The 14,277-nt window shown below is 40.6% G+C and overlaps 1 protein-coding gene across 4 annotated transcripts in view; it reads left to right on the forward strand.

Annotated features, from left to right (window-relative positions):
• Tpk1 (thiamin pyrophosphokinase 1) overlaps positions 1 to 13,511 on the forward strand; it is a 334,426-nt gene extending 320,915 nt beyond the window's left edge. For all 4 annotated transcript variants that reach the window (XM_042273147.2, XM_016003603.3, XM_076566410.1 and 1 more), the window contains one exon: positions 11,510 to 13,511. In XM_042273147.2, the coding sequence (XP_042129081.1) occupies positions 11,510 to 11,628 (119 nt within the window). In that variant the 3' untranslated portion in view covers positions 11,629 to 13,511. The remainder of the gene's footprint in view (positions 1 to 11,509) is intronic.
• The last annotated feature ends 766 nt before the right edge of the window (positions 13,512 to 14,277 follow it).

Below are 14,277 nucleotides of genomic sequence, written 5' to 3' on the forward strand. Positions count from 1 at the left end.
AGGGAGTTCTGGATAACACAGGTTCATTTCCAGGCCCTTTACATCCAAGCATAAGCAGAGGCTGCCCTTGGATGGCTTTTGTATGCCGACAACAGGACTCATTGCCTCATCCCAGGCTGTGTGCTCTCTCTTCTCAACTTTCTCTAAGACGCCAAATCTCAAGTCCACAACCTCTGTCTGTCTGGATCTGATGAATTTTTCTTCAATTCAGATTGGTCTTAATGCAAACCAGTAAGCATTTCACAGACATGGCACTGACTGAGCTCAGAGGGAAACAGGTGAAGAGAAGGCAGTGCTTCCCTGGAGCTCCCTGGCCTTCCCTCCAGCCTTTTCCTGAGGACCAGCACATCTTCCCACATGACTAGAGTTCCGTTCCCCACTACTGCTGTGGGATGTTCTGTATGTCCTGTGGGAGCCTGTTCTCGGGTTCCTCTTGGCTTTACCCAGCAGGTCCGCATAGAGGATGATTAGGACCACAGGCCTGAGTGCAGGTGTCTGAGATGGTCTGCACTTGGCTGTGCTGTGGGATGGTCTGTATGTCAAGTTGCTCTGATTGGTCAATAAATAAAACACTGATTGGCCCGTGGCTAGGCAGGAAGTATAGGCGGGACTAACAGAGAGGAGAAATAAAAGAACAGGAAGGCAGAAGGAGTCACTGCCAGCCGCCACCCTGACAAGCAGCATGTAAAGATGCCGGTAAGCCACGAGCCACATGGCAGGGTATAGATTTATGGAAATGGATTAATTTAAGCTATAAGAACACTTAGCAAGAAGCCTGCCATGGCCGTACAGTTTGTAAGCAGCATAAGTGTCTGTGTTTACTTGGTTGGGTCTGAGCAGCTGTGGGACTGGCGGGTGACAGAGATTTGTCCTGACTGTGGGCCAGGCAGGAAAACTCTAGCTACACACTACCCTAAAGTATATATAGCACTGACAGGACAGCACCCAGACCATGCAGACAGTTTCCAGATGTCTAATTGCTTTTTCCAAGTTTTTGAAATATGAGACCTACTTTTAAAAAGTCATGTATTGTCTGTAATGGGCATGCCTGGTTACTCTGTCAACCAGAGAAGTCCCTCCACTAATTTGGGGGTTCATGACACTGACTATTTTGAGGCATCCTAACAGCTAATTTCTTCACCCCCATGATCAATATTTATCTGTTTCATTATCTGATTTTAGATTCAGGTCAAGCAGTTCGGAGCAAAAGCAATACCTACATGGAACTGCATCCCTCCTTAGCATCAGCTCAGGAGGCACGTGGCCACTGTTTGTCCTTTCTTACTGATGCTGCTTGATCATTGATCATCTGGCTGAGATCTGAAAGTGCCCAGATCTGACTATTCCCTTTGTTCTTCTGAAATTGAAAACAACATGGGAGTGGCACTTTGATTCTGTGTGATCAGCCACTCCCCAGCATCATTTCAGCTGGTGATTTAGCACTAATGGCTTCTGCCTGACCCAGTTATTACACTGCTTGCTACAGAATAGTGACTTCCTGTCATTCCTTAGAGTTGACACTCTTCTCTAAAGAAATGTTCTTCTCCCCTTCTGCCTTTGGGGATTCTTTTTGTTATGAAATGCATTGTAATGCATTTTCCTCAGTAGTCTTCTCTATCTCAAATTGTCCCAGCAACTCTGTCCTTTTGACATGTCTAAATGGGTTTTGGATCATTTTCTTATTTTTGCAGCAGCATGTTTCAGGCTCACCAGGTACTTTTTCTGCCCTAAACTAGGATTTTAAATAGTCAGCTTCTAATACAAAGTATGTTCTAGAGAAGGAACCAAGTCATTTACAACCAGACAAAGAACTATTAATTCAATCACTGTTAAGATAAAGAATGGGAGAGTGATACAGGCTAGGAAAGGAGCTACGAGTTCAGACTGTATGGATCCAATTTTCAGAGAAAAGGCTAGACTTGTTCCTGGAGGGAACACAAAATTTTCCATGAAAATGGGAAATTCATGACTTAGTGAAGGACTACGGAGCTGCATAGAATGGCTGGTAAGTAGGTGAGAAAGAGCCAGGTGATAGGGAGTCCTAACTGCTATGCCAACATGTGGACAGGTCCAGGGGGTGTGTTGCTTCGTTTTCATTGGATAGTTACCCCATTGCCAGTTAGGGTCCATCATTAGTTATTCTTTCCCATAGGAGTGGCATGATTAGAGGTGAGGTACAAGGATAAGAAGGAGAGACAGTAGTTTTAAAGGAATATAAGCAGATTGTCTGCCACAAGCTCAGGCAGTGCTCGACTGTTTTATGAGCCTTACCAGATGCAGGGTATGTCCTCTTGAAACTTTTAGATTTGGTTTGCTAAAAGTTTTACTTTTCAGTAGTCTTCCTACATTTTCTTGTAGGTATTCCTCAGCCTATAGGGCAGTGAACTCAGCCCTCGGGAATGAGCATGTTGAGAGTTAAGTATCTGTTGACCTATTCATAAGGCTTAATCATCTGAAATAACTTAACTTACACCGAGTGTCATGTGCTTTTAATAACCTGCCATGTGAGCCTGAATATTTATGTGTGGAATGATAATCAAATTCTATGTAATCAAACCAAGAGACACTATTCCCTGGTATGACAGATGACTGCGTCCATCCTGTCTTGTCACTTTTACTAAAACATGAGAACCTTAGGTGCAGAGACATTTGATCCCTGGTAGCAGCTGCATTCAAACTTTAAGAAATGCCATTATCCCTCCATGCTGGGTCGTCTCAGGACTACCATGAGTACCATATAGTAAGGTTCTCAAGCCCCTTGTATAAGATGGCACAGTATTTGTACATCATCTATGCATACCCTTCATACACTTTACATAAGCTAGACTCTTCACAAGGTATCGATTGCTTATAGTATCTTTTATAACATAAATGCAATGTAGTTTCCGTACTGTACTCTTCAAGAAATAATTGTAAGAAAAATGGTCTGTATATGTCCGGGACAGACACAGATGCCTTTTCCCAAATATATCAACCCACAGATGTAAGCCTTACGTATTTAGAAGACTGTATCTAGAAAACAAACAAAGGCATACATATACATGACCAAGGTAGCACCCAAAATAATTTTAAGTATTTCACAGAAACTAGCTTAGAAAAGATGTGAGTTTACTTCATTCTACTCATCCAGCTAGATGCTAATCACTTGCACAAAGACATTTGATAACTGCTTAAATCAGTATGTCTCTCTCTCTTCTGATTTAAGAGGCAATCCTAACATGTTCTTTCAGTAGAATAGCCAAAGAAAACAAAATGAAGAGAATTTTTCCTGAGTACTTATTTTATGTTAGAAATCAGATCCTGTATTCTATATACCATGCCTGTGAAGTAGGGATTATTATTTACATTCTGCAGTTAAGGAAACTGAGACCACAGTAAATAACTCAGTTCACTGAGTTAGTGAATGAGAGAGCTGAGCTTTGTTTGACCTTGGGTCTACCCTTCTGTCCTCTCCATGAAAGGCCTGTTATTTTGAGAGAAAGATGATTTTTCTCTCTCTACAAGCTCCTGGTTCTCATCCTTACCCCTGGAGAACCGGGGACAGAAGGCGAAAATGCCTACGAGAATGTTTCTTGTATTTCTGAGGTCTAGTTCTCTACAATACGAAAGCCAAAAGTTAGGCTCTGGCTCTACCGATGCCCTAACATACCTGCTGTGAAATTTCCCAGGAATAGGAACTCAACCAGTCCTTGTTGTCAGGCCTGCCAAACAACCTGTCATCAGCACAGATGAGGACTGTAGCTTGAAAAGAATAGAAGAGATGGAAGATTTCCATTTAGACAAAGACCAAGCCTAGGTCCTGTGCTTTCTAGTAATCCTGTTGTGTATTTGATTCTTGTCCTTGGTTAAAAGCAGGACTTCATCTGAATGATTGGTTGACTAGAGCAGCTGTGTGTGGCTCACTGTACTCTGCAGTCCAGAGAGAGAACTATCTGAACTTGAGTCTCAACTATCTAAAAGCTCAGCCCTGTTCTAGACAAGTTCTCCAGTGTGAAAAGAAGAAAGTGGTTTTTCTCCAGTATAGCTGAAGCTTGCTCCTTCTGCCAGTGTCTTTTTCAGGGTGAGCACCCCTAATCTAAAGATCCATAGTGCTCCATAATATAAAACTTGTTGTCTGCACACAGGACACCATCAGTGGACAATCTCACGCCTGTCCTTGTGTGACAGGCAACAGTCAAAATGCAATCACTAAATAAGAAACAAAGTTAATATTAGCTTGTGTGTACATAGTGTTAATTACTTGAGCTCTGTCCTCAATGTAACATTTTATATTCAAATACTCTGAATCTGTAACATTTATAATGTCATGTGTCATAGATAAGAGATGTGCTGCACCTCTTCTTTATTCCTAGATTAACCCTCAGATGTTTGAGGGTGAGGAGACTCTAGCCATGACCCAAAAGGTCTTTCAAAATTTTTCTGTGAAGATTTTATTGTGGTATTCAAAACTGTGGTTTTCTTAAAATGACAGTAAATTGGTTGGTTGTTTTTTCAGTTCTTATTAGCTTATATTAATAATACATAATGGTGTGTTTCATGATGGCATTGCTACATGGTTATAATTTATTTTGATTATACTCTCTCATTACCTTTTCTTAACCCCCTCTAACTGCCCCTGCTCCCCTTCCTCTTCCCAGTTCATCCCTTTCTACTTTCCTGTCTTTCATGAGTGTGTGTGTGTGTGTGTGTGTGTGTGTGTGTGTGTGTGTGTGTGTGTTGAATTTTATTAGGTTGTTGACATGACCATGGTGAGATGTAATCTACAGAAGGCTAGTGTAGTCATTTTTATAAAATAATCACTCAGAGGCTTAATATTAATTATAAACTGTTTGTTCTGTGGCTCAGGCTTATTGCTAGCTATTACATCTTAAATTAACCTATTTCTATTAATCTTTGTATCACCATGTGTCTCGTGTTCTATTACATCTTGCTCCCCTGGCAGCTCGCAGCATCTCCCCCAACTCCACCTTTCTTTTCCCTGTGTTTTTGCTTGGATTTCCTGCCTGTCTATAACCTGTCTTGCCATAGGCCAATGCAGCTTCTTTATTAACCAGTGGTAGCAACACATATTCACAGCATACAGAAAGACCATCCTGCAGCACTTCCCTTTTTCTATCTAATCAAAAAGGAAGGTTTTAACTTTAACATAGTAAAATTACATATAACAAAATAGTTACAATATCTAGCCTATTTGTATTTGGCAAAATTAAAGAAAATATTCTATTATCTATCTTATATTTGTGAGTCTAAAGTTTCATATCTAATTTACCTTTTATCATAACCAAGGAAAACTATAATTATAACTATCTAGTCTTCAATTCCATCAAAGACCCCAGAAGGATATAATATTATCTGAGTAAACAGGAAGTGCATTGGAAGCAACTTCCAAAATTCTAGAAATGACAGTGACATCTGGCTGCCTGGACAGTTACCCAAAGTTCCTGTGTAGCATTGGGACATCTATCTTCAGCCTGCAGGCCTGGAGTCTCTGGCATACTTTTCAGTGAAGCAGGAAATTTGAAAGACTGTTCTGCCTATTGGCAAAGTTCATCAGTCACTTTCCTCTGTGTCCTGAAAAATGTCTAACAGTTTCTTCTGTGATGCAGGAACCTGAAGGACCATCTCACTTTGTTTTGGCAAAGTTTACTGGTCACTTTCCTATGGCCCTGCATGTCTAGTTTATACAACATATTGTCAAGCAGTCCAGGCAAGAGCAGTTTCCTACCCAAATAGCTAGCTAGCCTTTTCCACATTGTAAGCAAACTCCATAATGAGTTTCCTTGATACCCACCATCCTTTTTGAAGTAATTGGTGCTGACAGGAGCAGATGTGTCTCACTGTCCAAAAAAGTCTAAGCTCTTAAAACATTTTAAATGCCTTTTAAGATTATCTATCTAATTGAAATATATCTTTGTATACCTAAAAAAACTTAACGAACATGACTATGAGTTTGATTATCCAGGGCTGGAGAGATGGCTCAGAGGTTAAGAGCACTGGCTGCTCTTCCAGAGGTCCTGAGTTCAATTCCCAGCAACCACATGGTGGCTCACAACCATCTGTAATGAGATCTGGTGCCCTCTTCTGGCCTGCAGTCATACATGCTGTATACATAGTAAATAAATAAATCTTTTTAAAAAAAAGTTTGATTATCCATGGATGACTATTAATCTGTATTTCTTAATGCTGTATTACAATTTTAAATGAGTTGCATAAACTTAATATCTTAAGCAAGAGTAGAAATAAACATATAGTATAACAAAAATGACCTTAAATTTGTATTAATAAACCCAAATCCATACCAATGTAAAGTATTTTGAGATTAACAGTTGTTGTTTTTTTTTGTTGTTTTGTTTTTTTGTATTAAAGTAGTTTTTTTTTTTTTAGGATTTATTTATTTATTTTGTAGAGTGTTCAATCTGCATGTATGCCTGCAGGCCAGAAGAGGGCACCAGATCTCATTACAGATGGTTTAAAGTAGATTTAATCATCTGCCTTTTTCGCCATTTCTATATCACAGCCCCCTTTAAATATAAACAAGCATTTATAAACAATATTTTGGAAATTTAGGCATAGCTTTCTATACTACTTCCTGCTAATTGGGGGCATTGAGGACTATGGTTAAGCTTAACTGGAGTAGTCTGTGAGGCTGCATCATCTCAGTCAGTTGCTTTGAAGTTGTTCTGGATGTTGGATCATCTGGGCCATTGCTCCCATTGGAGACCTATGGTGATATATTGAGTCTCCCAATATACTGTGTCCCCCCGTAAAATTTATCTGAGGATCAGAGTAAAAAGCCAACCACTATAATAAACATAGAAGTCAGGAAATGGTAGCACATTCCTTTAATCCTGTCACTCAGGAAGCAGGAATCTGTCTGGATCTCTGTGAGTTCAAGGCCACACTGGAAACAGAGCCAGGCATGGTGGCACACGCCTTAAATTCCAACAGTAGTTAACTGTGAAGGTTTGAAGATCTGTACAGACAGACAGGAAGTGACAGAGCTGGGCAAGAAGAGGAAGTGGTGTAGCTGGACGGAGACAGCAAATGATATAGCAGAACAGAAAGGCATATAGGCATGGGTATACATGAAGTAGGTCTCTCTCTTTGGAGACTAAGATGTTGGTGAGGTGAGGTTAGCTTGTGGCTTTTCCTATTCCTCTGAACTCTCAGGTTTTCATCCCTATATCTGGCTCTGGGTTTTTATTTAATAAGACTGTTTAGCAATTCATCTACAGAGACTTCTAGGGAGTGAGTCTTCCTTGAAGGAACCATATTAACCAGGAAGGAATCTACAGCTTCTTATCTTCTGTGGGAACAAAAGCAGAACCTCTTTTCTAAAGCAACATATCCTTAGACCCAAATTTTGAAGTCAAGATGCCTTTAAGATAGATAGATAGATAGATAGATAGATAGATAGATAGATAGATAGATAGATAGATAGATAGATAGAGAGAGATATGTTGGTTTAGCTTAGCAGCCCCCACAATCAAATGTCTCTCTGCAGTTAAAAAAAAATCCCAAATACAACACAAGATACAGTATCCAGACTCTCTGTGTATTTTCCATCTTTATTTGGCTTTTTTAAAATTACTCTAGTTCTTTTTTAAGGACTTTCTCTATCCTTTTCTTTTCTCAACCAAGCCTATGTATATTTTTAAACACATTGTAACCCATTTAGAAGTTTTTTCCATCTGAATATGTTTTATTGTGTATCTGTAATAATTTTCTTCTTTTAATTTATTTACTTTATTAAGAAATTTATTCATTTTACATACCAACCACAGATCCCCCTGTCATCCCTTCTCCTGGTCCCCCTAGCCTTCCCCTGCCATTCCACCCTCATTCCCCTCCTCAGAAAAGGTAAGGCCTCCCATGGGGAGTCAGCAAAGCCTGATACATTCAGTTGAGGCAGATCCAAACCCTTCCCTTCTGCATCAAGTCTGTGTAACGTGTCCCACCATAGGTAATACACTCCAAAAAGCCAGCTTATGCACTAGGGATAGATCCTGATTCTACTGCCAGGGGCCCCATAAACAGACCAAGTCACACAACTGTCTCACTTATGTTCGTGAACTTTAGACCAACAGCTGTGTTTTTAAGCCCATGGCTGTGCTCTCAAGCCTGCAGGCAGAAGCTAGGAGAAGCCTCTTTGTATCACAGCCCATGAGAGACCACAGGAGTGCAGCATGTTGCCACTGAAGCCCGCCATAGCCAGGGGAAGGGTCTCTGTACCACAGCCTGTAATGAGACCTGAACCAGGAAGCTGTTCTGGGCTCCATTTTAGAACCTTTCTTTTTTTTAAGCTCTCAGGTTTTATGTGGAAATTCTTTTTTTTTTTTTTTTTTTTTTTTTTTGGTTTTTCGAGACAGGGTTTCTCTGTGTAGCTTTGCGCCTTTCCTGGAGCTCACTTGGTAGCCCAGGCTGGCCTCGAACTCACAGAGATCCGCCTGCCTCCGCCTCCCGAGTGCTGGGATTAAAGGCGTGCGCCACCAACGCCCGGCTTATGTGGAAATTCTTAACAAAGGTCTGGGTGCCAATTGTAGACTAAAGTCCCACCCAGTCCCTCCCAGGTAGGCTAGGCTCCATACTAGGTAGTGACTGCATTATTGAAGAAAATGTCTCCCTGTCCCAATCAAGGATAAATCCTCAGGAAGGGGTAGGGCCTCATGAGCACCTCCCCTGTCTGTGGTTTAAGTGTTGATGGACCCAAATTTGTGCAGTCTTTGCAAGTAATGTGTTAAAGAGAGAAGTGGCCATACCATGCCCAGAAGACATAGTCCCACAACAACTACACTCTTCATCCTCCAGCTCTTGCTTTCTTCCTACCCCTTCTTCTGTAAAGGTCCCTGAGCCTTGGAGGGGCTGACATAGATGCCCCATTACAGGCTGAGCATTCAACCATCAACTCATTCTCAGCATGCTGGCCAGTTATAAGCCTCTGCAGTAACCACCACCCATTACAAAAAGGAAGCTCTGTGACCAAAGAAGACAATAACACTCATCTATAGGCTCAGTCTAAGTATTGAGAAGGCAATTTGACATGCACAGTATGTTCACTTAGCAATACAATAGCAGTAGGTCCCACTCAGGCCTGTGGCCTTATAAGTTTAAATGGACTGTTCTATGTTTCAGATTATTCATTTTAGTTTCTACTCTCAGCTTACTTTCTGTAAACTGGGAGATTATCAAACATACTTGTTGCTGTTAATTAGCTGTTGGCGCAATAGCAAATATGGAATAAAACCTAATTTATAGTTGCCTTCTTCACTAAAATGTTTTCTGAAAAAATTTTGTTCCTGTATGTCCTGCCCAACACAGCTATTTCAATTCTTTGCTCATTTGAAAACTAATTCAAATGCATCATACCTTAGAAAAATAAAGGTGTATGATGTGGTTTCCTACCTCTGGAAGCCTAGAATTCTTAGCCCTTGGAAAATCAGAAAGGAATGAATGCACTGCTGTCTACCACAGCAACAGTGCTATACTGTTAGCCTTTGAGCTCAGTTAAAACTAGGGTTGGTTTCCAGACTTTCAACACATTGTGTCAATTTCAGGTGACTGTATGACTTGGGTCTTCACTCTAGAGATTCCTCTCTGAAATTAGCAGCACTTCTAAGGCACCCTCTTTTGCCCTTGTGATTAACTAAATGACATCAAAAGTCCACACTGCCCCCAAAACAAAGATTATAAAACTGTGTACCCCTAGTTCTGAGATGAGTCTAAGGAAGCCACTGGTGGGGGGAACAGTCTTATATAAAGCAAGATATCATCTAGAGTTAGCAAGTTGACTGTTGTAAACTCCACCATGACCCCCACCCAAACTCCACTGTCTGTATCATGTAACAGTGTCTGGATCTGCAAACACTGATGTGTATCCCCTTCATTTAGAAACCGTGTGTCTCAGAGTTGCAGTTCTGGAGACAGGAGCTTCTTACAGTATACTGCATATTACAGTAGTGTTCATAGGAAAGTCACTCTGCATTCCTGGATAGTTCTATTTTATGGCTTCTTGTTTGCATTAGTAAAGACGTTGACAACTACAAAATGCAAATAACATAAATTTTAATTAAAAAAAAAAAAACATGTGCAGTGGTAATGCTTCCTCTATGTTGACTTGCAATGCTGTTACTGGGGATTTCAATTACATTTTAAAGATATCCTAAGGAAGACAGCAGGCCCCCTCTAGTGGAGAGTGAGCCTTATAACTGAACTATTTCCCTCAAGCATTAACTACTTAGATTCTGAAAGAAAGAGCAGTTTCTGCTTCATATTGGTTTATGTTTCTCATCATATTTTAACCAAGAAAATCCTTATAGTCAAAGGATATTTGCAGGAGAGTCATTTTAAGTCACGTTGGTAAAATGAAGTATTCTGAGTAAGCAAGGCAGAAGGTGTTGACTCGTGCCAAGGTGCTAACTTGTTAAGAAATAAAATACATATTTACATGTGTGTACCTGTGAGATGTATAAATATACTGTGATAGATTGAATGTAATTGGCCCCCATTGGCTCATAGGGGGTGGTACTATTAGAAAGTGTGGCTTTGTTGGAGGAGGTGTGGCCTTGCTGTAGGAAGTGTGTCACTGTGGAGGTGGGTCTTGAGGTCTAAAGCCATGCCCAATGTGTCAGTTCACTTCATGTTGCCTGAAAAAGATGTAGGAATCGCAGATCCTTCTCCAGCACCATGTCTGCCTGCATGCTGCTATGTCCCACCATGATAATAATAGACTGAACCTCTGAACTGTAAGCCATCCCAATTAAATGTTTTCCTTTACAAAAGGTGCCATGGTCATGGTGTCTAGTCACAGCAATAGAAACTCTAACTAAGACATATACAAACACTTTAACTATATAAGTCAAGCTTACACCTTCACTCCAGTAGTTAAATAGCTTGAAGGATAGTTTTATCTCTTGCCTTCATCTTGAGCTAAGTCTGTAACTTATGTGATATTGCACATCGGAAAGTCAGCTTTGACCTTTGTGTTCCCATTAACTTTTCAGAACATAAGCCATGCTCAAAGTGGCATATATTTATGAGTCAAAAATAATGACCCAAACTCCATGCTTTTTTAGGTATCTAGTTTTCTGTCCCCATATGATTTGTACTGTGCCTTATAGAGTTTAATGGTTTTATAAAAAGTTATTTCTGTACTATCAAAAAATAAAACTTACCCAAGCAAGCAAGAAAGTAAATGGCACATTACAGATAAGTGTTTTGGGTTTAGAATTAGTAAAGAAAAGTGGGGAGGTAATCATTATATCAATCAATCCATTACCTATAATAAGTTATAGCCCAAACGGTGAATGATACAATGACAAGTTCTGAGAATGGGTAGAGAACATTGTAGAGACACTTGGTTTTAAAACCCTACACCATGTGTTTCCCCCACTCTGCTTTTGTATAACATCTATCAAAGAATATGCTCAGCTGTGTCATTGTAGCTGTTGATGAACTTGGTCTACACTGTGAAAAGTTGTTTTCATTAATCTGTTTCTCTTTTTTCCCACAGCAAATGATGTGCTTGCCTTTGGAACACTGGTCAGTACTTCTAACACCTATGATGGGTCTGGGGTCGTGACTGTGGAAACTGATCACCCGCTTCTCTGGACCATGGCCATCAAAAGCTAACCTAGAGTGTGGTGTCCATCATGTGCCTCTGCCTTCGCTCATCTGCCCAGTGGCTCCTGCTCACCATGAACAATCACCTAGGTGTGCAGAAATCTAAACTTCTCCATAGGAAGCCCTGGGCTTTCAAGATGTTGGGGACTAGGGTACAGCTGAGGAGAGGAGCACTTGCTACACAGGGGCAAGATCCGACCCCGAACACCACAAAATTGAGATGTTGGTGTTTAAACATTCTAGTCATGCTGTAAATGATATCTCAGTTTTATACTGAGGGAAAATTATGTTCCATCAAAGTAAATAAGCTTTATTATACTCGATTGAAAAGGCTAATGTAGATCATTACATTATATAATTCAGTTCTGATCATTATAATTAATAAGTCCATTTACCTTAAAATTCTTTTTTAATTTTGAAGCACCAAAAACTGTTGTCAGTGTTGCCTTGGAGTCTAGCCTTCCTTAAATGCCTGCCAACAAGGGCTGCCTACCTCTGAGTATCTCCTCCTAGCAATGGATTCCTCTCTATAATGTGTATTATCTTCCAGAGTGCTGTGATAGAATGGCACCATTTCACTTTGATATGATATTTTAAAAGACAAGAATCATTGACTTAATTCTTAGATTTGAAAGCAAGCAGTTACATGGGCTATGTGTAAATGAGAAGTGGTAATTCATGATTCCCTCATACATTAACCCCTCAAAACTTAAAAGTAATCACTCTGAGCTTTAGAAATGCAGAGATCCCTATGAAAATCATGACAAACTCAAGAGGTTTGTGTAGAGGATTCTTAATCCTAAAAATTCACCACTTTTAACATGCCTCACACTAAAAAAATGAACTATTAATTCATGAACCATACATTTCCTGACATCAGCAGAAAATCAGTGTACCTATGGAGATAAATGAACACAGCCTGCTGAGGAAGTCATCCCAATGTGGTGATATTGTGTTTCCCCAAAAATATTGTGTACCCTAATAAACTTACCTGGGATCAGAGAACAGAACAGCCACTACATATAGAAGCCAGAAAATGGTGACACAAACGCCTTTAATCCTAGCATTCCAGAGGCAGAGATCTGCCTGGTTCTCTGTGAATTCAAAGCCACACTGGAAATAGCCAGGCATGGTGACTCACACCTTTAATCCCAGGAAGTGATGGCAGAAAGCAGAAAGGTATATAAGGCGTGAGGACCAGGAACTAGAGCTGGTTAAGCTTTTAGGCTTTTGAGTAGCAGTTCAGCTGAGATTCATTCCGGATGAGGACTCAGAGGATTCCAGTCTGAAGAAACAGGATCAGCTGAGGAATTGGGGAGGTGAGGCTGTGGCTTGTTCTGCTTCTTCGATCTTCCAGCATTCACCCCACTACCTGGCCTTTGTTTTTATGAATAAGACCTTTTAAGATTCGTGCTACATCCCAGCCCACCATGTGCCTGGTTCCTGAACCCCGTCTAGCTGTAGAGTGGGAGGGTTTTAATCATCGTGTGGGAAAGAACCACAGGTCCAAACTCTAATGCTGGCATGTTGCAGTTGGAGAGCAGATAATACTAACTTAGCATATGCTTGCTGGTGCATTAAAATGTACTCGTGTTTCTTTCATGCTAGCCCCTACTCATCTTCCCATCCTCTCCTAGCCCATTTGTTAAACTACATCTTGCCAAACAACCCATGACTTAAGGACAGCCTGCCCACCACGTTACGTTAACCATGAGTATGTCACTGTTTTCCTGGTGCTACAATAGTATGAGGCTTAAAACATACAGAGAAAGAAAAGAGATCAGTTGAACCAATGCCAAGTTCTGAACAGAAATTGTTAGAATTATTGTTATTATTTATGCGAATATGATACTGAAATCTGGATGTCAAATAAAAACAATTATCAACGTGCATGTCTATAGTGGTTTTCTAAGAAAATGTTCAATTTTATCACTTGTATTTCATTATGACCCATCTCTCATAATCATTGTTTCTGCTCAAAGGGTTGACTAAAGATGCATAATTCATAATGAAATCTCACACCTGATTTCACAGCAATCCAGTCATATTAAGTTCTCCCTCTACCCTTTCGCCATGGACATTACTCTCTAGACGACCTGAACCAGTGATTTTTATTCCATTGTTTTGGAGCCCTCTGGCTTTCTCTATAAAAATAAGAATTGCTTGTCTTACCTAGCCACTTTGTAGGAATTAGAAAAGACAAAAATGAAGATAACTTGCATTATGGGTGCCTAGTTGCTGGAGAAAAAGAGCCAGTAGTGAACTGTGTGTCTTCGGTGGTAGAGAAAAGAAAGAGAACTGATAGAGAAAGACGTCTGTGGAGCAGCAAGAGATGAGATGGGACACTTGGAGATCACATTGGTGCCAAGGTGACAGGCTCATGACTAGGACCTTCTGCATCCTCTCAGTACAAATGCAGAGCTCAGAGGTTCCATGCATCCCTTTCCTTCCCAACAGACAGATGCTATTCTGCCAGGAGAGAGAAGCAGCCAAGCTCCTCCAGTGATTCAGCAAGACCTCCAGCTGCTGCCACGAACACTACTTGCCACAAATGAAATTAGAAGAAGAGACAGAGCCAAAACTAGGCGTGCAGCATCTTCTTTACCACCACTCTCTACCCCATGCAAAGTAGAGGTCAGCCATGTCTCCATCTTCCAG

This window comes from Peromyscus maniculatus, chromosome 3 (assembly GCF_049852395.1).
Source record: "Peromyscus maniculatus bairdii isolate BWxNUB_F1_BW_parent chromosome 3, HU_Pman_BW_mat_3.1, whole genome shotgun sequence".
NCBI lineage: Eukaryota > Metazoa > Chordata > Mammalia > Rodentia > Cricetidae > Peromyscus > Peromyscus maniculatus.